Source organism: Colobus angolensis, unplaced genomic scaffold (genome assembly GCF_000951035.1).
Source record: "Colobus angolensis palliatus isolate OR3802 unplaced genomic scaffold, Cang.pa_1.0 Scaffold52, whole genome shotgun sequence".
Classification (NCBI taxonomy): Eukaryota; Metazoa; Chordata; class Mammalia; order Primates; family Cercopithecidae; genus Colobus; species Colobus angolensis.
Window position 1 is genome coordinate 3,950,612 of NW_012118710.1, and position 26,716 is coordinate 3,977,327.

The window sequence follows — 26,716 nt, forward strand, 5'->3', positions numbered from 1 at the left end:
AACTCCCCTTTCTCAATGATGTATACATATTTAAGCTAGTCTGAGTGGATTTTTACCCTTTGAGACCAAATGTATCCAAACTAAAGTGCACAGAGAACTCAAGTCCCAAGATTATGAGATCAACTGATGTCACCTAATGAGAGACAAATACATAAATCCTTCTGATATGAAAGGATGGGCATTACAATCACGCCCTATGCAATGTCTTCAAGGAGCTCAGAGATGAAGAGCAAACCTGCATGTAAGTACAGGATGAGAGACCTACCTGAACAACCGGCCAACATTTTCTAACACGCGATTGCAGTTAACTGCAAACTAAATACAACCCATGATGGCACAACTGAGCACAAAGCAAATGCAATCTCAGATCCCATAAACAGATAAACAGAAACATCAATGACAACGGTATTGAGTAAAATGCACTGAGGGTTTGGATGGACCAGGCAATGGGCTACTAAGAGCTCACCAGGATTATCCTATTGAACCAAGACACCAGTCTTTACCAGTAGGCAAACCCAAATCTGTCCAGACTCTAAGGCCTGGGTACTAAACCACAGATTAAATTCATCTCTTGATTGCCAGAAAAGTTTCTTGTAGTCTCCTCGATTACATAACATCTGGGATTGTGAATTCAGTTAGATTCTGAATTCAGTTCTAAGCTCCTCATCTTAAAAAAATTGTGAACAAAAATGAATGTCCTTAGAGGAATGTGGATCAAGGTGGTATATCTGTAAATAATCAGTCTAAGATATTTGGCCTAGAAAACTAAGAAACACTATAGAGTCTGCAAATATTTTAAGGGCACTTGAGGTAAAGGGATTAGAATTATTGTAGCTTCAGAGGATAAAATCAGGATCATGTGGACAACTATTAAGAGGAAAGTGGATTTCAACTCAGTATAAGAGAAAACAAACAAACATGCATTGAGTGCAAAGAGAAGCCAGCTCCCTATCCATCAGGAATGGTCCACTCCTCCATTTCACTCACACATTCACTCAGTCATTCAACAAATACCCAAGCATTTTTACATACTGGGCTCTGCACTTGGCACTGGGGATGTAACAGCAAGCAAAAAAGAGGAGGGCTCTGTTCTCATGCAGTTTAGAGACTAGCAGGATAGAGAGATATTGATTAAATAATTACTGAAAGAATGAAAGGGAGAAATGAGGCTGGGAAAATAGAAAGGCATCATGCTTACAGAGCCTTGCAGGCCTTGTCAATAATCTGGTTCTATTCTAAGAGCAACAGGAAGCCATAAGGAGTTTTCAAGCAGCAGAGAATATACTCAGGTTTATATTTTGAAAAGACCCCAGTTGCAATGTGGAAAAGGATTAGAGAGGGTAAAAATGGAACACGTAAAACTGCTAGCATGTTATTCTACGGGCTTTGACAAGGGTGATGCTAATGAATAGGAAGTATCGGGGGAACCCACCCCCAATATTTCAACGTAGGTTCTTTCTATTTTCCCTAAGTGTCAGCCAATCTGAGAAATAAAGAGAAAGAGTACAAAGAGAGGAATTTTACAGCTGGGCCGCCGGGGTGACATCACATATCGGTAGGTCCGTGATGTCCCCCGAGTCGCAAAACCAGCAAGTTTTTATTAAGGATTTCAAAAGGGGAGGGGGTGTATGAACAAGGAGTAGGTCACAAAGATCACGTGCTTCTGAGGCCAATAAAGATCACAAGGAAAAGGGCAAAGCAAAGATCACAAGGCAAAGGGCAAAATTAAAATTACTGATGAGGGTCTATGTTCAGCTATGCACATATTGTCTTGATAAACATCTTAACAGAAAACAGGGTTCAAGAGCAGAGAACCAAAATTTACTAGGCTGGAATTTTCCAATCCTAGTAAGCCTGAGGGTACTGCAGGAGACCAGGGTGTATTTCAGTCCTTATCTCAACTGCGTAAGACAGACACTCCCAGAGCGGCCATTTATAGACCTCCCCCAAGGAATGCATTCCTTCCCCAGGGTATTATTAATATTCCTTGATGGGAAAAGAATTCTGCGATATCTCTCCTACTTGCGTGTCCGTTTATAGGCTCTCTCCAAGAAGAAAAATGGCTCTATTCTGCCCGACCCTGCAGGCAGTCAGACCTTATAGTTGTCTTCCCTTGTTCCCTGAAAATTGCTGTTACTCTGTTCTTTTTCAAGGGGCAGTGATTTCATATTTTTTAAACACACATGCTCCTCAATCAATTTGTACAATAGTGGTCCTGAGGTGACGTACATCCTCAGCTTACGAAGATAACAGGATTAAGAGATTAAAGTAAGACAGGTATAAGAAATTATGAGTATTATTTGGGAACTGATAAATGTTCATGAAATCTTCACAATTTATGTTCAGAGACTGCAGTAAAAACAGGCATAAGAAATTATAAAAGTATTAATTTTGGGAACTAATAAATGTCCATGAAATCTTCACAATTTATGTTCTTCTGCCACGGCTCCAGCTGGTCCCTCCGTTCAGAGTCCCTGACTTCCCACAACAGGAAGAGAAGTTATACTGTAGAGAGGAAATAAAGAGGTGAGACTGATAAGGCTGGGTGATAAGCTGGATACAGGACTGAAGTAGCAGGAGGTAGCAAAGATGATTTGTAAGTTTGAGCCTTTGAAACTAGAAGACTAGTGCCATTCAGTGAGATTCAGGAAATACTAGTAAATGCTTAGGGACTGTTGAAGTGGGGCCATGGGTTTGGCCTTGGACATGCTGAGATCTGTTTCAGGTTTTTTTTTTTTTTTCCCATCATTCCACACTTCATTTCAAAAAAAATTTAAACATAGCTTAAATACATTGTTATACTTTATTTATTTTAGAGAGGATCTCACTCTGTCACCCAGGCTTGAAGACAGTAGCGTGATCCTGGCTCACTCCAATCTTGACCTCCTGGGTTCAACCGTTCCTCCCTCCTTAGCCTCCTAAGTAGCTGGGACTACAGGCACACCACTACACCCAGCTAGTTTTTAATTTTTACGTACAGATGAGGGGGTCGTACTACATTGCCTAGGCTGGTCTCAAACTCCTGGGCCCACATCATCCTCCTACCTCAGTCTCCCAGAGGGATAGTATTACAGGTGTAAGCCACCATGCCTGGCCTGTTTGGGGATTTTGAAGCAGAGATGTTGAATAGGTAGAAGTATGTTCAGAGAAGAAATCTGGGCTGGGAATAATATTTGACATCACCAGAGCCATGGATATAGATGTGATCATCATAATTCACACTGAATACAACATAATAATAAGTGATATCCATTCTACACTTTCATCTTTGAGCTTTAACATATTTTAAATCCTAATTTTAAGTTTTAAACACTTATTTATTTTTTGGAGGCATGGTCTTGCTCTGTCACCCAGGCTAGAGTGCAATGGAGCACTCATAGGTCACTGCAGCCTCAACCTCCTAGGCTCAGACAATCCTCCTGCCTCACCCTCCTGAGAAACTGAAACAACAGGCATATGGCCAGCGTGCCCAGCTAATTAAAAAAAGAAATTTGTAGAAATGGGGTTTTATTATGTTGTCCATGCTGGTCTCCAACTCCTGGCCTCAACTGATCTTTCTGCCTTGGCTTCCCAAAATGCTAAGACTACAGGTGTGAGCCACTGCACCCAGCCAGAAGTTTATTTTTAAAAAAAGTTTACCTAAAAAATATGAATCTAAGATAAGATAAAACCTGAATTTTAAACAGATTTTTAAATTAAAAGAGTAATATTATTGATAATTACATCATAGGTATAATGACATGATCATAGGTGGTATCATGATATCTGGAATTTGCTTTTAAAAATACCTAAGTAACAAAATGAAAAAACAAAAAAAGGAGGATGGTGGAAGCAAGTATGGCAAAATCTTGATAGTCCTTTATCTGGGCAATGGGAATACAAGTTCTACTTTTATATGTAGTGTTGGAAGCTGATCCTAGTAAAGATTTTTTACAGTTACATAATTTCTCTCTCACTCTTTTTGTCATGGACTCCTAAACATTTACTACCATTCTCCTTCATAGGATCCCAGGGCCAGAATATCTAGGGCTATGTGTTCTTTCCCTATAGCTTCCAGAAAACCTAAGGGTTAAAGGGAAGGGAAGTAAAGCGCTACCAACGCTCAGCTGTCAGGAGCTGAGAAGCCCTTTTCCCCTCCTTCTGTAAGTCCCACACTCATCCACCTCTTGGGGTTCTTTTTTTTTTTTTTTCTGTCACCCAGACTCCTTCACCATCAATCCCACAGCCCACAAAGAAAGGAGTCTATGAGAATTACCTTTTGCCAAACTCTCTCCTAGCTTTCTATTTCTGCCCTAATCTCCGTAATATAAGGACAGGGCCCTTCCCACTTTCTTCCACACGTACCCACTCCTTTTAGAGTCTTTCTCCTCTCTCCATCATCTCCACCAGGTGCTTTTACCAAACTGAGTCCCTGAAATTCTCAAAACGGGGTGTGCACCAATCAGTGACAGGGGCAAAGCCACCCGAGAGCCGGGGAAGGAGGAGGAAAGAAAAAGGAGCACATCTCAGCACAAGACAAAAGCTCTAAGTCTGACCCTGTCCCAGCAACTGTCCCTGGACACCAAACGCTCTGCAGTTTAAGAACAGCCGTGTCATCTCCTCACCCTACACCTAGGAAGGGTAGTACTGTGTGAGATGGCTTCACCCCCACATGCTCCTCTCACTGGTACTTGTGTTCCTACATCAGTCAAGCAGCTGGGAATCAAGAGATTTATGCAAAGTTAGCATCAGTGACAGGGAGCCTTATCTGCTACACTGTAAAACGCATGGCCCTGTCATGGTGGAATGGAGAAGGAAAACAAACACCATCCCACTCAGTCCCCAGGCTGAGCAAAGGGCTGAAGGAACTCCACTGAAAAGACACCCCCACTGAGTCATTTCTTGGCCAGCTCAGGGCAGGTGCCAGGTAAATAAACTTGATCAGCCCTACACCAAGTCACTGCAGACCCCATATCTCCGTCTGGCACCTTCAGTCACCAAGAGAAGGTCCAAACAGGCAGAGGCAGTGGGTGGGAGAGGAATGCTCATTTACTTAAACCAGTTTGGGGAGCCCTGAGAATAAAAAAGAAAAAAAAAGAGAAAAACAAACTAACCACATAACTTGACAAGGTATGTTTGGGTAAGATTCTATTTGCATTTACACTATCAGCAAGTGTCTCAGTACCAGCTGACCCCACATACCTAGTGCTGCCCTAAAACACTAGGCCAGGCCCAGCAGCTCACGCCTGTAATCCCAACACTTTGAGAGACCAAGGTAGGGGGGATTGCTTGAGCCCAGGAGTTCAAGCTCAACCTGGGCAACATGGTGAAACCTCATCTCTACAAAAAACAAAACTAAATTAGCCAAGCATGGTGGCACATGACTGTAGTCCCAGCTATTCAGGAGGCTGAGGTGAGAGGACCACTTGAGTCTAGAAGTTGGAGGCTGCAGTGATCTATGATCACACCACTGTACTCCACCCTGGACAACACAGCAAGTCCCTGGGAAATGAAAAGAAAAAGGAAAGGAAAGAACCTAAACTTCAAGTATCCCACCACAAGTAACTTTTAGTAATAAGTTACATATCCAGATCCTCAGTAGGCTCCAGGTCCCAATCTCCCATAACAAAGAGTTTGGGCCACAGCAGTCAGGCCTTGCTTTTCATCTGAAAGCACTCTTATGCAACTAACCTACCTTTATGGGCCTTTCCATTTTTATAGAAATCCTGTGTTCCCTAAACACCTTCTTCCAGGGCACTGTTAGGCTCTCTCTCTAGAATGAGTTTGATGAGTTTGATTCTGACAAGCAAAGCATTGCCTGGTGGCTTGGTGAATACAGACAGAGATTAGATCAGTAGATGAATTAAAAGCAAACACAGAGGAAATCCACAAATAGACCAAAATTTCCACTTCTGGTCCATTTTTTACTGTTAATGAAACTCTTCCTTTCAATAGTCAGCCTTCCCTAAATCTAAAAGGTTGTGTGAATCGCCCACGGGTGATCTTAAACAGTAGATGCTTTTTATGCTTATTCAGGGTAAAGACTATTCTCAGTAAAAAGAGTTCTTCCCTCTCTATATATTTTTTTAAAAGAAAAGGCATGGAATGCAAAATTTTAAGGATTAAGGGAAACAGCTTAACATTCTAGTTTGCACTCTGGTATGCTGAATATATACTGGGTTAAAATTCAAATCTACGAAAAAACTTGAAAGCCTTAGAATAGGGGAAATGTTATCACAAAATATTTTTGAAACTTCAGAAAAATGTATTCAACTAACATACTGAGAATCAACTGGTTAGCTGCTTTTACATGTAGAATCTCATTTAAGAAGAGAGAAGACAGCAACCACTTGGAAAACAATGTACATTAACACTTCAGATTTGGCATTATTCTCAGCTATGCTTGACTTTTCCCTCCCAGATTTTAACTGTATGGCAAAATATTGTTTAAGAGCTCCTTTTAGATCTGTCCACCACTTCCTCTTCTTTAGACAGATAGTCCTCTTTATGGGTTTCTAAACATCTGATATGATAATTGAGAAAGCTGCCAGAATTTGGACAAGTCTCCTGTATTCTCACATACACACGCTGGCTCTCTTTCTGACCTCAAAACACGTAAACAGTATCTCATATCCAAGTGGCTTCAGGATGGGGGCTGGCCACCAGAAAGACCAAACACACGATTAGAAGACGGGAATTTTCAGCACTCTCCACCCCCATCTCTGAAGAAGGGAAGGGGGCTGGAGACCAAGTTATAAAAACTCTTGGAAGTATGAGCTTCAGAGAGCTTCTGGGCTGGCAAACACTGATGTGCACGGAGAGTGGCATTCCCAGAGAGGGCATGGAAGTTCCGTGCGCTCCTCCTTATACCCAGCTCTCCCATGTGGCTCTTCCTGAGTTATATAACGAACCAGTAAACTTTAGCATTTTCCTGAATTCTCAGAGTTATTCTAATGAATTATCAAACCTGGGCGAGGGTATGAAAACCCCAAAATTTGTAGAAAAGTCAGACAGAAGTGCAGGTGACTGGGACATGGGACTTGCAACTGGCATCTGAAGTGAGAACAGTTTTGTGAGATTGAGCCCTTAAGCCTCTGGAGTCTGAGGCTAACTCGAGGAAATAAGTATCAGAATAGAACTGACTTTTTGAAAACCCAGTTGGGGCTGGAGAATCAGAGAACTAGTATAGAAAAGAACTGCATATTCCACAAGCTACAGGTTAGCCACTGATACATAAACACAGTCTATTGAGCAGCAAGAATACAGGCCTAGAATCCTTCTTAGTAAGCACAAAAATATCTTCTTACCCAAAACCAAGTCCCCTTCTACCCATTTCTCCTCTGCCTCCACTTCATCACAGGACTCCCATTCTCAACCTAGCCAGCCCCATCCCTCTTCCTCCTCCCAAGATACAGGGATGGAATTTATATTCTCTCTCTCTGTCTCTCTCTCTCACTCTCACACACACACACACACACACAGGCAGACCATGACTCAATCATGCTAGCTATCTTCATTCATTTAATTTCTCTTCATTCACAGGATGAACCTGAGAAAACCCAAGTGGACCATAAACCAAGGAAGAAGGGCTCCAGGGTTCCTGCTGATAGCATGATGGAGTCAAGGACATTGCTCTGTGCTGTCACACCACTGGGAGCAGGCAGGCATGGAGCCAGGATGGAAGCAGATGGCCTGTCTCTAGAACCCCTGGGGCCATGCTTCTGAGCACCCAGAAGTCAGACAGGGAACCCACATGACCACACTGGAGCCAGGTATCTCAAACAGATAGAATCATCTCCTAGCTCCTCTATTCTGTCCTCATTGGTGGAGGTGACCTCACAGCTTCACACAACTGCCCAGGTTGCAATATGTCTCATATTAAGAAGCCTCTGACAACAAGAGAACAGAAACCCTGGTTACCAAGGCAGTGGCCTAGATTTCTGAATTCAAGCCCCAAGTGTGCATCTCTGCCACTGAGGGCCACATAAAAGACACACAAAGGATGCCACAAATTTGGAAGGCTCAGTACTAATGGTGAAATTTTACAAACATATAAAAGCAACTGACTGTAAGCCATAGTATTAAGAAGTTCTAATAAACATCCAAACCAGATGTTCAATGTCGGTATTCTGTAATTCATTTAAACTGGTAGTTTTGCCAGGACCTGAGGCCCCCTATTGAACCACAGAGTATCTTCTCAGATCACCATCCAACCAACCAACCAACCAACCAACCAACCAACCAACCAACCAAGCACAGGTCCTTACCAGCAGCAGCACATCTTGTGCTGGGCACAGGCACAATGGAGTCCCAAAATAAGTGCAAGGGGCCTATTCAGCAAAAGTCACACTCAAAGCCCCTTGAGACCAGCTGAGTACTGAGTCAGGAGGAAAGCCCTATCACCACCTCAGGACTGCCACCTCAAGGCCCACAACACATTTGCACAGAAAACCCTGCAGCTGGATTTCTGCTTTTAAAGGAGTCATTTCCTGTGTCACCAGATTCCCTTTCTCAATGAGTTACTTCCTTTTTAAATTTGTTTTCGTATTCAGCAAAAGAAGAAACCTCTAGAAAAAATTATGCTTTATTTTTGAAGGCCAGCTGATTTGTATTTTTAAAGGACCTTTATTATTGACCTAGAAGTAAGCTGCGAACAGGTGGGAATGTAAATAATTCATCTAAGGTATGGGCTATGAGAGAGGTTAGGAAGCCAAAGAATAGATCATGCTCAGTGATTCTTCAGAGAAGAAAGGAAACAGCTGCTCTCAATGCTAGCCAGGAACAAATGGGTCAGAGCCCAAAGATGACTTCCTAATGGGGCACTGATGCCCTTTGAGCCTGATACTATAGGATCTATGTTCTGCTATACCTCAAGAAATAGGGAAATAGGTCCAAAAATCACTTTAATTGTCCTTTCAACTCAATCTTAGTTCATATTCCTTTGGTAACAAGGGCAATAATCTCTCCCCTCAAGTGCAACTCACAGAGGAGGAGCAAATCACAAATGTTAAAAAACTTCATAAACCGTAGACAGTTGGGACGCCAAGTAAGGGGGATCACTTGGGCCCAGGAGTTTGAGATCAGCCTGGACAACATAGGGAGACCCTGATTCTACAAAAAAATTAAAAATTAGCTGAGTGCAAGGGTGTTTGTCTGCAGTCCTAGCTACTCAGGAGGCTGAGGCAGGAGGGTCGCTTAAGCCTAGGAGGTTGAGGCTGCAGTGAGCTGTGATAGTGCCACCGCACTCCAGGCTGGGCAAAAGAGTGAGACCACATCCGAAAAATAAAAAATTGCAACAGGTCGGGTGCAGTGGCTCATGCCTGTAATCCCAGCACTTTGGAAGGCTGAGGTGGGCGGATCACCTGAGGTCAGGAGTTCGAGACCAGGCTGGCCAACACGGCAAAACCCCCATCTCTACTAAAAATACAAAAACTTAGCCAGGCATGGTGGTGGGTGCCTGTAATCCCAGGTACTTGGGAGGCTAAGGCAGGATAATTGCTTGAACCCAGGAGGCGGAGGTTGCAGTGAGCCAAGATAGTGCCACTGAACTTAGCCTGGGCGACAAGAGTGAAACTCCATCTCAAAAAAAAAAAAAAATTGCAACAGTGGTGAACACTGGGCTACTCTTGACATTGAGTGTGAAAAATGCAAAGGAATTTAATGTAAAATTTGTTCTAGAACAATTGTTTTCCTGTAATTAAAAATTTAGAACAAATAAAATACTTCACACGTATACAGCCTTCAAAGCACTTCCATAAACATTACCTAACCTGATCCTCAAATTAACCCTGTGCAAAAGGCACAATAGGGCTTATTAATTCCATTAAAAAATAAGAAAAGATACCATGAGTATCTAACAAATTAGACAATTTCGATAAAACAGATCAATTCCAAGAAAGACACAAACTACTGAAACCAACTCAAGAGGAAACAGAAAATCTGAATGAGTCTAAAACGGGCAAAGAGATTAAACTGGTAAATTTAAAACTTCCCCCAAAGAAAAGACCTGAAGCAGACTGATGAATTCTACCCAACATTTAAAGAATTAATACCAATTGTTCGTAAACTTTTCTAAAAAATACTGAGGGAAGAAGCACTTTCCAACTCATTCCATCACACCAACATTACTCTGGTGCCAAAACCAAACAAAGGCATCACAAGGGGGAAAAAAACTACAGACCAGTATCTTTTATTGAATATAGATGCAAAAATCCTCAACAAAATACTAGTAAACCAAATCCAGCAACACATAAAAAGGATTATACACCACAAACAAACAGGATCTATTCCAGGAATGCAAGGTTGCTTTAACATCTGAAAATCAATTCATATAATATACAATGATCAACAGAACAGAGGACAAAACCCACATGATCATCTCAATACACACAGAAAAAGCATTTGACAAAATCCAACACCCTTTTATGGTAAAAACACTAAACAAACTAGGACTAGAAAGGAACCTCCTCAACTTAATAAAGGGCATTTATGAAAAACTCACAGCTGATGTCATACTTAAAGAAGACTGAATGTTTTCACCCTAAGGTCAAGAACCAGACAAAAATGTCTACTCAACATTGTTCTAGTAGTTCTAACCAAGGTAACTGGCAAGAAAAGAAATAAAAGGTATCCCTATTGGAAAGGAAGTAAAACTATCTCTATTTGCAGATGAGATAATCTTGCATATAGAAAGTCCTAAGGAATCCACCAAAAAACTATAAATGAAACCAATAAGGCTGTAGGATATAAGATCAATGTGTAAAAATCAATTGTATTTCTATACACTTGCAATGAAAATTCCAAAAAAAAAATTTCTAAGAAAACGATTCCATTTATAACAGCATCAAAAAATAAAATATTTAGGAAATAATTTAATGAAAAAAATATAAGACGTTGATATAGTTTGGATATTTGTCCCCTCCAAATCTCATGTTAAAATCTGATTCCCAACGTTGCAGGTGAAGCCTAGTGGGAGGTGTCTGGGTCATGGGGGTGGATCCCTCATGAACAGCTTGTTGCTGTCCTGAAGGTAATGAGTGAGTTCTCATTCTATTAGTTCTCCTCAGATCTGATTATTTAAGAGCCTAGCGCCTCCTTTTCTCTTTCTCTCTTTCTCCTTCTCCTCTCTTGCCATGTGACACACCTACTCCCCCTTTGCCTTCTGCCATAATTGGAAGCTCCCTGATGCCCTCATCAGAAACAGATGCCTGTGCCATGCTTCTTCTACAGCCTATAGAACTGTGAGCCAAATAAACCTTTTTTCTTTAGGAATCACCCAGCCTCAGGTATTCCTTTACAGCAGTGGTCCCCAACCTTTTTGGCACCAGGGACCGGTTTTATGGAAGACAATTTTTCCATGGATGAGGGAGATGGGAGGTGGGGGCATGGGATAAAACTGTTCCAGCTCAGATCATCAGGCATTAGATTCTCATAAGGAGTGCAAAACCTAAATCCCTGGCATGTGCCTTTCACAACACGGTTTGAACTCCTATGAGAATCTAATGCCATCGCTGATCTGAGAGGAGGCGGGGAGCTCAGGCAGTAATGCTTGCTCACCCTGCTGCTCACCTCCTGCTGTGTGGCCCATTCCTAACAGGCCCAGGGGTTGGGGACTCCCGCTTTACAGCAATACAAAATGGACTGAGACAACTTATACTATAAAAACTACAAGGCCAGGAGCAGTGGCTCACACCTGTAATCTTGGCACTTTGGGAGCAGCAGACAGGAGGATGACTTAAGCTCAGGAGTTAGAAACCAGCCTGAGCACCATAGGGAGACCCTCTCTCTACAAATAATTTTAAAAATTACCCGGTCATGGTGGCATGTGCCTGTGGTTCCAGCTACTAGGGAGGCTGGACAGGAGGACTGTCTGAGCCTGGGAGGTTGAGGCTGCAGTGAGCCATGCTCGCATCACTGCAATCCAGCTTGGGTGACAGAGTGAGACCATGTCTCAAAAAACAAACAGGCCGGGCGCAGTGGCTCAAGCCTGTAATCCCAGCACTCTGGGAGGCTGAGACAGGCAGATCACGAGGTCAGGAGATCGAGTTTAGTTAGCCAGATCACTGGCTAACACAGTGAAACCCTGTCTCTACTAAAAACTACAAAAAACTAGCCAGGCGAGGTGGCGGACGCCTGTAGTCCCAGCTACTTGGGAGGCTGAGGCAGAACGGCGTAAACCCGGGAGGCGGAGCTTGTAGTGAGCTGAGATCCGGCCACTGTACTCCAGCCCAGGCGACAGAGCGAGACTCCGTCTCAAAAACAAGAAAAAAAACACAAACAAAACAACAACAAATAAACATTGCTTGAAGCAATTAAAGAAAACTTAAATAAATGGAAGACACCCCACATTCATGAATTGGAAGATTTAATATTGTTAAGACAGCAATACTTCCCAAATTTATTTACAGATTGAACACAATCCATATCAAAATACCAGCTGCCTTCTTTGCAAAAATTAACAAACTGATTCTAAAATTCATATAGAAATGCAATGGACTCAGAATAGCTACAACAATCTTGAAAAAATGATCAAATTTGGAGGCCTCATACTTCTTGATTTCAAAACTTACTACAAAGCTATAGTAATCAAGACAGTGTGGTGGTACCAGCATACCAAGAGATATAGAGAAACAAAATTGAGAGTTTAGAAATCAATCCTGGTACCTATAGCCAACTGATTTTTGACAACGGTGCAAAGTTAATTGAATGGGGAAAAGAATAGTCTTTTTGACAAATGGTGCTGGGACAACTGGATATCCACATGCAAAAGAATGAAGCTGGACTACTCCCTTACACCACATGCAGAAACTGACTCAAAACGGATCACAGATTTAAATGTAAGAGCTCAAACTATAAAACTGTTAAAACAGAGAAGTAAATCTTTGTGTTTGTGGGTTACGCAAAATCTTCTTAGACACAACATCAAGGTACAAGAGACAAAACAAGTAAACTGAATGTTATCAAAATTAAAAACTTTCACACTTCAAATGATACCATCAAGAAATGAAAACACAATGGAAGAAAATATTTAGTCACATATCTAATAAGGAATTTGCATCTAGAATATATAACTTAGTGATAAAAAAGATAAATAATCTAATTAAAAAGTGGGGAAAGAATCTGAATAGACATTTCTCTAAAGAATATATACAAGGCCGGGCGCAGTGGCTCAAGCCTGTAATCCCAGCACTTTGGGAGGCCGAGATGGGCGGATCACGAGGTCAGGAGATCGAGACCACCCTGGCTAACACGGTGAAACCCTGTCTCTACTAAAATACAAAAAACTAGCCGGGCGAGGTGGGGCGGGCGCCTGTAGTCCCAGCTACTCGGGAGGCTGAGGCAAGAGAATGGCGTGAACCGGGAGTCGGAGCTTGCAGTGAGCTGAGATCCAGCCACTGCACTCCAGCCTGGGCGACAGAGCGAGACTCCGTCTCAAAAAAAAAAAAGAATATATACAAATACCCGATAGCTACATGAAAAGTTGCTCAATATCATCAGCCATTAGGGAAATGCAAATTAAAACCAAATGTAAATCAAAACTACTCCATACCTACTGGGATGGCTATAACCAAACAGATAGACAATAAGAAGTGTTGGAGAGGATATGGAGAAACTGAAACCCTCAAATACTACTGGCAGAAATGTAAAATGGTGCAGCCACTTTGAAAAAGTTTGGCAGTACCTCAAAATGTTTGACATAACGTTACCATATGGCCTAGCAATTCTACTCCTAGGTATATACCTGAGAAATGAAAACATAAATCGATGAATATGAATGTTCATAGCAGCATTATTCATCATAGCCAAAAGTGGAAATAATCCAAATGTCCATCAACTGATAAACGGGTAAGTAAAATACAGTATATCAATAAAATGGATATTGTTCAACAATAAAAAAGGAATAAAGTCCTGATACTTGCTACAACACAGCTGAACCTTGAAAACATTACAGTTAGTGAACTGATTCAGTCATACAAGACTACATATTCTACTATTCCACTTACATGAAATGTTCAGATAATCAAATCTACTGAGACACAAACTAGATCATCAAGTTACCTAGGACTGGAGGTGGGAAGGAAGAGGAATGGAGTGTGACTGCTAATGGGTATAGGGTTTCCTTTGGGGGTGATAAAATGTTCTAAAAATTAAATCGAGACAATAGTTGTACAACTCTGTCGATAAATTAAAAACTATTGTAAAGCTTTTAAATGGGGAATTGTATGGCAGGTAAACTACATCTTAATAAAACTAGTTTTTAAAAAAGAACATGGAGGCTCAGACACGAGGGAAATGGAGGAGGAGGAGTGTCCTGTGATTTCTAATAAAATGTTCAACTACACTACACATATTTGCTCTGTTGTCCAGGCTGGAGTACAGTGGGGCAATTATAGCTCACTGCAGCCTCAACCTCCCAGGCTCAAGTGATCATCCCACCGTAGCCTCCTGAGCAGCTGAGACTAAAGGCACATGCCACCATGCCCTGCTAATTTTTGTCTCTTTGTTTTTGGTACAGTCAGGGTCTCATTTTGTTGCCCAGGCTGGTCTCAAGCAATCCTCCTGCCTTGGCCTCCCAAAGTGCTGGGATTACAGGAGTGAGCCGGCACACACATTCACAGTACATGCTTTAAATAGTGTCTTATGTGTGTCACTTGGAGAGACACATGCTTGAGAGAGGTGGTAGGTCTCACCATCCGATCAATTTGGGGTTTTAAATTTCCCTTGAGGAAGCCCACATGTGCTACATAAATTCTATTTACAGAAAGAGGTGAAAAAAATGACATCATCCCTCTTTTCCACAACAGATATAGCCAAGCATGGTATGTGAAACATTCTAGAGTTATGATAACTGTCAAGCCCAAAAGGCTTTTTTTACTTTGTGGGCAGGGGGATTTTTAAAATTCTAACTTTTAACATTTGACTTCTTCCTTCTAACATTCTACTTCCAGATTAGTGGGGGAATGTCTTCCCTCACAAATTCCCTATCTTTTGCTGCTAAAACTTCTTGGGACACCAAGGAGGCCAAGAGGTCTGGGAAACAGGACAGGGCTAGCTCCCTCCAGACTCAGAGCCCCACAGGGTCCCTACTCTGTGTATCCCTGGAAGTGGAAACTGGGCACCCAAAACAGAGATGATGCTCAATCAGTGCCCACTGTAGGGCAAGTGTCTGATACATGAAGGACCCCTTCTCACCTGACGATCTGTCGCATACTGAGAAGGCCTAGCTAACCGTTCAGTGATGCTGCAGCTCAGCTCCAGGCTAACGGCTGGGGGATGGCTTGGTATAGCTCCTCCCTTGGTCCTTTACCCTGAAGGTCCCACTCCTCCATTCTGTGCCTTGGTCTTGCCCTCCCAGCCCTCCTCCCCGACGCTGAATCAAGGGCTTCAGGAGGGAAAAAAGCATGATTCTGGCACCAACCCTTTCTGCTCAAGTGGTCTGCCCTGAGGAGACTGTTAATAAGGTGTATATTAGCATTAATGTTAAAAGTCTAAAATGTGAGTGTTTTTTTTCCCCCGTTTCATGTCTTTGGGTTCCCAGTGTCTCTGATTCCTCCAAAGTTGAAGTGTATTTTATATATGTACGTTCTCACTTAGTCATCAGCCTTAAAATGGAGAAGTAGACAATTTATTGTCCAGGGTTGGAACAACCGTACAATAGGCCCTTTTCCAGGAATGCGGGATAGAATCTAAGGGTATGGGCTGCATAGCTCACATTGCTCCGACAACCACTGGGGCCCAGGCTCCCCAGAACCATGGGAGAGGGCTGGGTCAGGGGGATTCTGAGTGGGTGAGTCAAGGCAGACCATCCTCTTAGGTACATCATAGTTTTAAGATGTCTCACCAACCAAAGCAGAAAAATACACATACATACACACACACACACACACACACACACACACACACTGGCAGAACCCAGACAACAAACTACCTTTTTAAACCCTTCCTTCCTAACCTCCAAGAAAACACCAAACATAAACATTACCCAGAAGCTAAGGGAGGGCAAATTTCATTGCTTTTTTAAGAGACAGGGCACCAGCTGCACTGCTGTTCTCCTGAGATAAGCTTCTAACTCCTGAGAGAGGCTCCCCCTAAAACCTGACTCTACAGCTAAAGAATAATCTGGAAAACCACTTGATAAACTGAAAAAAGCTTGTACTAAGGATGAAGAAAGCACTTCAAATTTCCAAGACAGCACTTTATGCTATTTTATTTAAAAAGAGACCCAAGCCGGGTATAGTGGTACATGCCTGTAGTCCCAGCTACTCGGGAGGCTGAGTCAGGAGGATCCCTTAAGCCTGGGAGTTGAGGCTGCAGTGAGCTATGATTGTACCACTACACTCCAGCTTGGGCAACACAGCAAGAACCTGTCTCTCAAAAATAAAATAAAATAAAATAAAAATAAAAAGAGACCCAAACTATATCTCTGAAGGCCAAGATTATAAGGTAAGAGGATGGGACTTGCTTATGAGGAAGTATCCACCCACCAGGAAGCCAAAGCTTCTTTCAAAGAAGCCAATCCAGCAATGAATGTGTCCTCTCTTCTCACTCATGAGATGCCCATGGGTTCTGGAACCATCTGGATTTGTTTGAGTTTATATTTTAGATACAGTAGAAATCCACTTCCACAGACAGAAATCATAGAAGGCCCTCCCCACAAAACTTCTTCCCCATTCCCAAGCTATTCTGGCAGGAAGAGCAAGGGGGGAAAGAGCACGTGCTAACAGATGGGGCTCCTGTGCAGAGATCTGGGATTGTGTAACTTCAATCTGTTGCTGCCAAACAACCATAATGTGCATCTCTTCAGAAATAATTACTGGAAAATTCAAAATACCAACTGCCTCTCTCACAAAGTAGCAACCACCTACATGGAGCTGAGAAGCTGATGCTGGATAAAGAAGAAGAGGCAGGAATGTTCAGCAAGAGAGGGGCCTCCAGACAGAGCAATCTCACCCAGCATGCTGGGTGCACGAGACACATCCACGGCAGGACCACGAGACAATAGGCGGCTATATAATTTCTTCGGCCAATTCTGCTCCTGTTTAAGAAAGAGGGCAGCAGGAAGGAGTGGGGTTGGGAAGGGCAGTGAAGAGACGCCAAAGGAAGAAAGCAGTGGGAAAAGCTTTGCCATCTAAGAATGTATACCCTTGTATATCCTTTTGTATATCCTTTCATGCAAGTTTTTTAAAAAGTGGAAAAGGGCCTTGTGGTAGCCAGCTTCCAATATGGCCCCAATGAGTCTCACCTCCTGGTACACATGCCCTTGGACTGACCTGTGTAACCAAAGGATACTCTGGAAATAAGTGTGACTTTTGAGGCTAAGTCACAGAAGACACTGCAGTTTCTATCTTGCTTGTTCTTGGATCACTCACTCTGGGGCAGCAAGCTGCCATGTTGTGAGGATACTCAAGCAACCAAGCAGTGGTCCACATAGTGAGGACTGCAGCCTCCCACCAACAACCAGCACTCACAGCCCAGACAAATTAGTTAGTCGCCTTTGGAGAGGATCCTTGAGCCTCAGTCAAGCTTTAAACAACTGCAGTCCCAGCTGACATCTTGAGAGCATTCTTACAAGTGACCTGAGCCACACCACCCAGCTCCCAAATTTCCCAACTACAAAGACTATGTGAGATGTTCATGGTTTTCAGTTTTGGAGTAATTTGTTATGCAGCCAGAGATCACCAATAAAGGCCTCTTAAAAACTCCTCTATCTACCACAAAACAGGCACAGAGCCCCAGGCAGCTGCACACACCTCCATACACCTGCCTCTTCTCACCCATGCATGACTCAGGCGGAGACAGAATGCAAAGGCTAGTACTGAATTTGTCCACTCCTTCTTTATTTTTCACTGATGAGCTGAAGCTAGGCACTGAGGAAGCAAAATGTTTTCAATCCCACTGCACTGCTTATCCAGTGATGATTTTTGCTTGACTATTAATCTATATCTAAACTGTGTTGCAAGCTTCCAAACTTCTGATGTTTCAACTTCCTAAAATACATTTCATACTTCAGAATAATACGTGCCAAGTTCACACATGTGGAAGACGTATTTCCTGATTTTTTTAAACTACTATCACTTGACAGAATACTTAAGACGATGCTTTCCCCCATCATACACCCTGCTCTGGCAACATTTTAAGAACCTTTATTTCCTCTGATACGTGTTCTCTTCAGATAGTGAACAAGAAAGAGGGATTCACAAATTTCCTGAAGAGAAAAGCTGTATAATATGTTCCAAAGAGCTCTCAATCTGCAATCTTAAAAGCTGAATTCAAAACCCAGGTCCACTACTAGCAGTAAAGGCTCTGGCCTCAATTTCCCAATCTGTGAAATGGAAATCACTTGTGTTCTATCTCACAGAATCACGGTCATAAAAATCAAATAAGATGCTGCAAATAAAGATTATTTGTTCCCAACAAATCTAATAAATAAATACGGCTGAAACAGATAGCTGCTGATCTGCCAGGTGGGAATATTGTAATGGGAAAGCTGGAGATCAATCATTTATTGTCATATTTCCAGCAATGATATAAGAAAGAGGGTATCTCGACTGGCTAGGAGAGTATCTGCATCTGTCAAATAGAACTGTCAAGATATATTTTTCATTTGTGAATAAAATACTCCATGCCATTACTATTATTCCCTTGTGAGTTTGGCCATCATCAATCTAAACCCTGGGGATCTAATCATGTTTGTGCGAACTCATAAAATTAGGTCATGTAAATGCAAAGGTGAGGGTGAGATCTTCAACTCACAAGCAGCAAAGCCTTTCTAAGCCCAGATTTAACAGTCACCAGGCAATTTAGCAACCTTGGTTATGAAATCTCCACTGAGAGGGCTGTTTTGGGTGGATAAACCATGATCTCCCATCACTACTCTGGATTTAGGAGAGTGTGACAAAATGGTTTATACCCCACAAGACTTCCTCTGGACAGTATAACTGGTAACCTGAAAAAGACTGCAACTGCTCTTTCATTTAAATGTTTAAATGGCTTTAGGCCACAACCATTTTGTAGGTAGGACATTACATGGCAGCAACATAATTTCAGAAGGATTGCCTGCTCCCAAAACACATACACAGGTAGAAAGCATCTTTGCCACCCACAAGTACCAAAGTAAATTCTACTGCTTTATTTGATGCTTGGGTAAACCCAAAATGGAGGCGTGCAAGGTCTTGATTTTATCACTCATCTTAAGAGAAAAATTGTGATTTGACAGTTACTGAAATCTTTCCTTTCTGCAGGTAGACTTTGCTCCCTGGAGTTTTTTATTCAGACAATGTTGCTCCTCTGCGGTTCTGCACTCTCACAAATTTCTGCTGGAAAAACTACACTTTTTTCCCCAGAAAGACATTCCCTCTGGTAAGGCACAATATAGAAACAGAGGTGCTTCCTAGGCGCACATTTACATTGTGATAGAGCAACAACAATAAAAAACACATGACTCTGATCTCATTTATTAGCTGGTTGGAATCTTCAACTTCAGAGCTAAAAATACATTAAAAAAGTAACTATATCATACTGCTAAGATTTTCAAGCTTTAAATACCTTAAAATGGAATGATATAACACAAAACAATCAAACTGTGAAAGAGGCAATCACAGCAAAACATTACAAAATTAAAATTAAAAGCACCAGCCTGCAATGCTGTTGAAGGAGCCACATGGGTTAGACTGCTGGACTAGGTAATATGAAAGGTCCTAATTAGTCCCATTATTTCTAGAAAACTCTAATTCCCTTGTTGGAGCAGGGAAAGGATGTTAGACTAAATCCCTAGCAGGATTTACTTATAGACTTGAATGGAACACTTCAAAGTGTACCTAATGAAAATTTTCACATAGTATCTGATTAAACATATAACCCAAAGCTTTAGAATAAAAAATCAAAGGCTCGGATTTTAACAAGGTTTCCGTTCTGTATTTTCTATAACACACACGCACACGCACACACACACACAGAGTCTAAAACATTCTAAAAATATACCATATCAACCTTTTAAGAGATCTGTACAGTCAACTTACAAATTCTCATATACCCAAAGTTGCATTAAAGACATTTAATGGGTTGGGTGCGGCTGGCTCATGCCTGTAACCCCAGCACTTTGGGAGGCCAAGGTGGGAGGATCACTTGAGCCCAGGAGTTCGAGACCAGCCTGGGCAACATAGTGAAACCCCATCACTACTTAAAAAAAAAATTTTTAAGAAAATAAAATGTTAAAAAAAATGTAATGGGTAAAAGTTAAAAGTCTATGTGTTTGTACTTCCATTAAATGATTCCAATATTCTCCCCATTCTTCCCTAATTTCCTTTTTAAATAATTTAAATATTTAAATAATTTAATTTAAAGGAATAATTTTTATTTCTCCTTAGATCTTTGAGTCAATTGATAATCAAGTTCACTGACAGACCAATTACATCACTTCCCTTTTGCAAAGATGACAAATAGCCAGGCCACTTCAGGCTCTCCCCTGGGCCTTCCCAGAACATGCAGGCCTAGACTAATGGCACCTCGTGCCCACAGTTCCTTTGTTCAGCAGGTATAACCTTGCCACCTTTTCATTCTTAAAGCCATTATTCCAAATTAAACTCTGTATTTTTACTGAAATTGTCATAAGTATAGACATAGGTTAACTTTTTTTTCTGTACAAGATAGTAAATATGTTAGACTTTTGCCAGACATTTGGTCTCTGTTCCAAGTGCTCAACCCAAATATTGTAGAGTGAAAGCAGCCACAGACAATACCTGAATGAATGAGAATGGCTGTATTCCAATAAAACTTTATGGGGATGGCAGTGGTGGTTCAAACTTGAAATCCCAGCATTTTGGGAGGCGGGCGTGGGAGGATCACTTACTTGAGCCCTGGCGCTCAAGACCAGCCTGGGCAACATAGCAAGATCCTGTATCTACCAAAATACATATTTCATATATATATATATACACACACACATATATATATAAACTTGATGGGCCCTGAAATTTGAATTTCACATTATTTTCACGTATCACCATTAAACCATCAAAAAATGTAAAACTCATTCTTCTGCTCCAGGGCCATGCAAAAAAACGGGCCAGGCAGGGCTTGGTCTATGAGCCACAGTTTGCTGATTCTGATTGAGACTACCAAAACTGTGTCAACAAACAACTTGGCATTCCCTCACAGGCCTGAGGCAGTAAGTATCTGTGCATAGATCCCATTTATCTCTTTCCTCCTATTCTGGGGAAAATTCCAGAGAACTACGGTTTGTCTTTGAAATACCTAGGCATTTAATTAACACATCAAACTGCAGAGTTGTTCCAAGGGTGATGTGAGAGCTTCTACACTAATTAAGATTCTGTTTCTCAGAAAGAGGTAACAATCTGTAGATAAAGGTGTGTGTGTTTGGGGAAGGGGGGCTGTTGGTGAAGGGGGGCTCTGCCCTCAAGGGGCAGAGGGCACCTACTGCAGTTTTTGTGACTAAAACAGCTACACAAAGCCATAGCACCTAAGTCCTCCATAAACACACACAAGCACACACAAAAGCCAGGCAAGGTAGCTCATGCCTATAATCCCAGGACTTTGGGAGGGTGAGGCAGGAGAATCCCTTTAGGCCAGGAGTTGGAGATCAGCCTAGGCAACATAGCAAGACCCTATCTCTACAGAAAAATTAAAAAATTAGCCAGGCATGGTAGTGTGTGCCTATAGTCCCAGCTACTCAGGAGGCTGAAGCAGGAGGATCACTTGAGCCAAGGAGTTGGAGGCTACAGTGAGCTATGATCATGCCACTGTACTCCAGTCTAGACAGAGGTCCTGTCTGAAAACAAAACAAAACAGAGGATGAACTTGAGATTATACCTCCTCAAAAGCCCATGCCTAGGGGATGTTTCTTCACCAATATATTTCTCAGCAAAGAGAAAGAACACCACGGTAGCAGCAGCGTTAAACACCTTTAGTGGGAAAAAACAGACAGATAGCAAATACAGACCAGCCCAAGCTTTACAGCTAACAGTCTGGTTATTTTCAGGAAATCTCTTTAGCTAGAGTTTTATTTTACCAGTAAGCCTAAAACTTGCTTCTACATGTGGCTTCAAAAAGAAATCTACAACCTTATCCACCACTTAACTTCTAGCATACAACTCTTAGGAAGAGTCATTATACAGTTTAGATACTGCAAGTTCCTAAAGTAGTTCCAGTATAAGAAAAGTCATTTCAAAATAGTCTTAGATGTTTCCCTGAGTTCAAAGAATTATACGGAAGTCAGCACGGGAGCCACGGGTATGGTATATGTAGCCCACACGTTTGAGGGCCATTATATACCAGGAAGCCAGAATCTTTTACGTATTTCAACTACAACTCCTAACTCCTCAAAAATCATTCCTCCAGAATGATTTAGTCTTATATAATTTATAACTGCTATCCAACCATGTCTTGGAACCACAAAAATATAAAAGACTGATCTTTACCAGGAACAAAACAATCAATAATTTTGGGAGAAAGGAACTTATCCAGTCCCAGAAATTAAACTTCAATATGATATGACTCTGCAGGGCTTTCTGCCCACTGAAATCCCCTCCAGTCAGACCTGTTCTGTGGCTATCTTTGCACATTTTCTGTGTATGTGTGACAAGGCCATCAGCAGTACTCTGGACTAGCTCCGGATGTTGTACACAAGGACCCTGGAAGTCAGGGTACTACCAGGTTGATGAGCAATCATCCTATTGTTAAAAGACCCTAAACTGAAAGCCTTCATAATATGCAGGGTTGTTTCCTGGACTGGACACTCCTCCACCCCTAAAATTACAGTCTGCATTCATGAACTACTGCACAGAGCTTTCCTGATCCATAAACATTTAAAAGTTTTCCTTTTAGAGAGAATGAAAAAGAATGTGAGAGTCACTGGTACAGGAAGGACCAAACAATTGGGTCTCTGTGGTTCTGGGGGCCTAGGTCATCCAGGCCTCTATTCAACTGGCAAAGAATCTGACGGGATGAATCAGTCTAGCAGCTGACAAAATGACGAGGAAGGGCCGCCCAAGCTGACGGCAATTCAAAAAGGCTTTCAAACAGTTCCTTAACGTGTCTTATGAGTTTCATTCAAATTTGATGGAAAGGCCACCAAATAGTTCTTTCAAGCTTCAAAATCTCCCTTCTGATCTGCCAGTCTTTACAGAAGAAAAGGGAAGCTATGAGGAACAAGTGTTATCTTCATCACTGAGAGTGCTACACAGCTATGTGTCACACACAAATTCTCCAGTATATAAATTTGCCTATTCCCATGTTGTCCCTGCCTAGAACAATGGCAAAATGCAGCCCAGGGCAAGTTGCCGGTGTTGCTGAATTCTCAACAGGGTAAGCACAGCATGGAGCAATCAATTTAAAGCAAAACCAAACCAGTTTTTTGCTGATGTCATTTTACCAATAATTCCAGCTCCATCATGCAGTCTATTACCAGAGTAACTTGACTTCCTTAGGTAACCTACGAAGAAGTTGCTAAGCAATAAAAATATTTATTGCGGAGAGGAGAAAGTCACAATCAGTGCAAACTTTAAGTAGCTAAATAACTGAAAGCTGGCTCTGCCCCTTCAGGGTGACAGCGTCAGATCCTGGAACAGAGAAACAACATAAAAAGGACTTCCATCCTAGAGTCCCTTCTCCACACAGCAGCCCAGGGAGCCTTTTACAAAAGAAGTCAAAGCACAATCCCTCTGCTCAAAGCCCTCTGTTGTGGGCTGAATTACGTCTGTCAAAATGATATGTTAAAGTCCCAACTCCTAGTACCTATGAATGTGACCTTATCTAGAAATAGTATCTTTGAAGATGTTACCAAGATAAGATGAGGTCAAACTGGATTAGGGTGGGCCCTAACTTCAACGACTGGTGTCCTCACAGGAAGGGCACGGGAAGACAGATACATAGGGAGAAGACAGCCACGTGTTGAGGCAGAGACCAGAGTTCTGCTGTCACAAGCCAAAGAACACAAAGGATTGCAGACACCCATCAGAGGCTAGAAGAGGCAAGGACAGACTCTTCCTGGAGCCTTCAGAGGAGTAAGGCCCTGCCAACACCTTGACTTCAGACTTCCGGTTCTGATTTCAATTATTCAGGACTGTGAGAGAATAAATTTCTGTTATCGTAAGCCACTCAGTTACTTTGTTATGGCAGTCCTTGGAAATTCATATACCCTCCAGTGGCTTTCCACCTTACTCAGAAAGAACACCAAATCCTCAATGCAGCAGCATCTGGACCTCCTCTGACCACGCTGACTTCAGCTCCTCCTGCTCTCTGAGTAGTCAGTCCACACTGACCTCCTGGCTGGTCCTCAAACTGTACCATGAACCCTCCACCTTAGGGCCTCACCTGCAGCAGGCTGGTGCTGTCAGACCTTTGCAGATGCCACTCCTTCTGCTGGAAGGGTTCCTACCTCAGGAACCTCCAAGGCCTGCTCCCTCAATCTGCCTTCAGGTCTCTGTTCAAGTAACCTAATCATGAATGCTCCCCCTAACTCCCCTTCAGCTTTCCCTATCCCCACCCCATATTCCCTATTCTCTCTTCCCCTGCTTTATTTTTCTCCACAGTGCTTCACACAAGCTGACATAGATATTTCACTTGACCCTTAACAGGTTCTGCCTCCATAATGTTAGCTCAAGAGAGCAGAACTTTACTGCTGAATCACAGTGCACTCTATTTAGTGAATAAGCATATGAATTATGTAGGGACAGGTGAAATTTTATTCCGAACTGGCTGTGTGACAAAAAAGGTTTCTACTAATTAAGTGATACAGTGGAAGCTCCTGCAGATGGGCTCTGAGGGGCTGGGAGGGAACCCATGTGCCAGGTTTTCCTAAGTAGACCGAAGGGCTCTCACCACATCCCTGCATGGAAGTGGGTGAGGTGAGTGATTCTGAAACAGCTTCTTAAGAACTCTCCCTATCAAAAATTAAGTCAAGTCTTACCTGTAATTTTTGTCTCCAGCCACACCCCAGTAGAAAGCAACTTAGCCTGAGAAATTTGTGAAGTCAAATATAAACATGATCTTTCTACTTCATTACTATACACTTTTTTTTTAGGGGCTGAGGAGAAAGACCTAGTAGGAATGCTAGATAATGATAATCTCATACTGCAAATGCACAAACTCTACTCGGAGGAGAAAGCCTCAATCACCACACGCCTAAAAATATGTATGCCAGGAGGTTTCAAACAGCTCTTTCTTGGTCAAACCCTCTTAAATGGTTCTAAATTTACACTTTTTTCCTTCCTTCATTGATATTTTTCAAAACTTTTAAAACAAAACAGGCAGGAAAAATGCAAGTTTTTCTTTACCTTGGCTTTTGGCCCCAGGTCCTGCCAATCCCAGTGATGGATCACAGGACTCCTTGAAAGGTGATTGGATCGGGGTTTCAGCTTCAGGGGTCTCAAAATTACCTTCAGAATCCGAGCTGCCAAGGAGGAAAAATGAGGAATTACCACTTTCAACGGTATTTCCGACACCCTTTGAAATCTACATATTCACAAAGGCTAAAAGTCCAGCACGTTTGTCTAACTTCACAACCAACCGGTCCTCAGCAGGGTCTGACCTGCGGAGGCAACTGCGGTCTCTGAGCAGTGCCCTCCTTGTGCTTCTCAGGCTGGCATCCTGTCTCTTTGAAAGCTCCTCCATTCCCTGGAGCTTTTCTCCAGCACCGTTTATTTTTGAGGTCATCCTTCCCTCAGACACCTGAAAAATGCGCTTTTCCAACAGACTTCTTTTGTCACAAGAGCCCTTTCCCAGAGGCTTTAACAATTAATACTGGTCCCACCCCCGAGTTAGGCCGATGCTAGGCACTCCTCTTTGCTGGGTAGGCCTCTACCTGCTGGAACTCCCTGGGCCGGAGGCTAAGAATGCTGTCACCTGCCTTCCGCAATCACGCGGGTGACAGCCCGGCAGAGACCACCATTTCCCAGCAGCTGCCAGGGGCCTGTCATCACGCGACCTTCTTCACCGCGGCCGCGTTTTGGGTACACGGTAAGGCCGCGGGAAGGGCCGGGGAGCGACTTCTTCCCCACGGGGGGGGCCCTAAGTTGCACTGGGTGAGATCAGTGACGCTGCTCCTGTGTGGAGGGGCGGGGGCTGGGGGTCGAAGCTTAGAGAAAGTGACCGAGGCCAGCGAGGATGCGGAGACTGCAGATTCTGGGTTGGGTTCGGAAAGCTCCTAGCGAAACGGGGGCCAGAAAACACACGGGAGGACAGAAGATCCCGAACTTTTGGACGCACACGGGGACCTGGCTCCGGGCGGGGACACGGCACCGCAGTGAGGACGGTTTCGCGGGTGGCCACCATACACACGCACACAGAGGGAGCCGCAGATGGATGGAGGCAAGCGCGTCTGCATTTCGGCGGGGACGCCCTGTACTTGCCTGAAACTCAAGGATTTGGTCTCGGCTTGCGAGTCTTCCTCCTCGGGGTCGCCCTCGGGCCCGCCGGCCTCGTCCTCGCCAGCGGCCCCGCCGCGTACCGCAGACCACGTCCATTTCGCCCACTGCACGGGGGACAGGATCTGCCACGGGCTGAACGCCATGAGCGTGGCTCCTCCGGCTCCAGCTCCTAAGGGCAGGGGAAGGGGTGGGGAGAGCCTTTTTCCCTTTCAAAATGGAGGGAACCGGTGACAGGCGCCAGCAAGCGTTTCCAGCCGAGGCGCGGATGTGGTTAAACGAGTGCCGTCGGGGGCCCTGGTAGAGCGCTTCCTCCCGCCGGCTGCCGGCGCCGCGTCCTCCTCGGCCTACTCCCC

The 26,716-nt window shown here is 43.1% G+C and overlaps 1 protein-coding gene across 6 annotated transcripts in view; it reads right to left on the reverse strand.

Annotated features, from left to right (window-relative positions):
* The window catches only part of TACC1 (transforming, acidic coiled-coil containing protein 1), a 144,735-nt gene that overhangs the window by 38,175 nt on the left and 79,844 nt on the right, over window positions 1–26,716 (reverse strand). For 2 of the 6 annotated variants that reach the window (XM_011960681.1, XM_011960679.1), the window contains exons 3-4: window positions 26,346–26,532; window positions 25,272–25,387 (exon numbers count right to left, since the gene is read on the reverse strand). In XM_011960681.1, the coding sequence (XP_011816071.1) occupies window positions 25,272–25,387; window positions 26,346–26,532 (303 nt within the window). Of the gene's footprint in view, window positions 1–25,271; window positions 25,388–26,345 lie in introns of all 6 variants that reach the window. The other 4 variants (XM_011960683.1, XM_011960682.1, XM_011960680.1 and 1 more) reach the window with 3 other exon arrangements.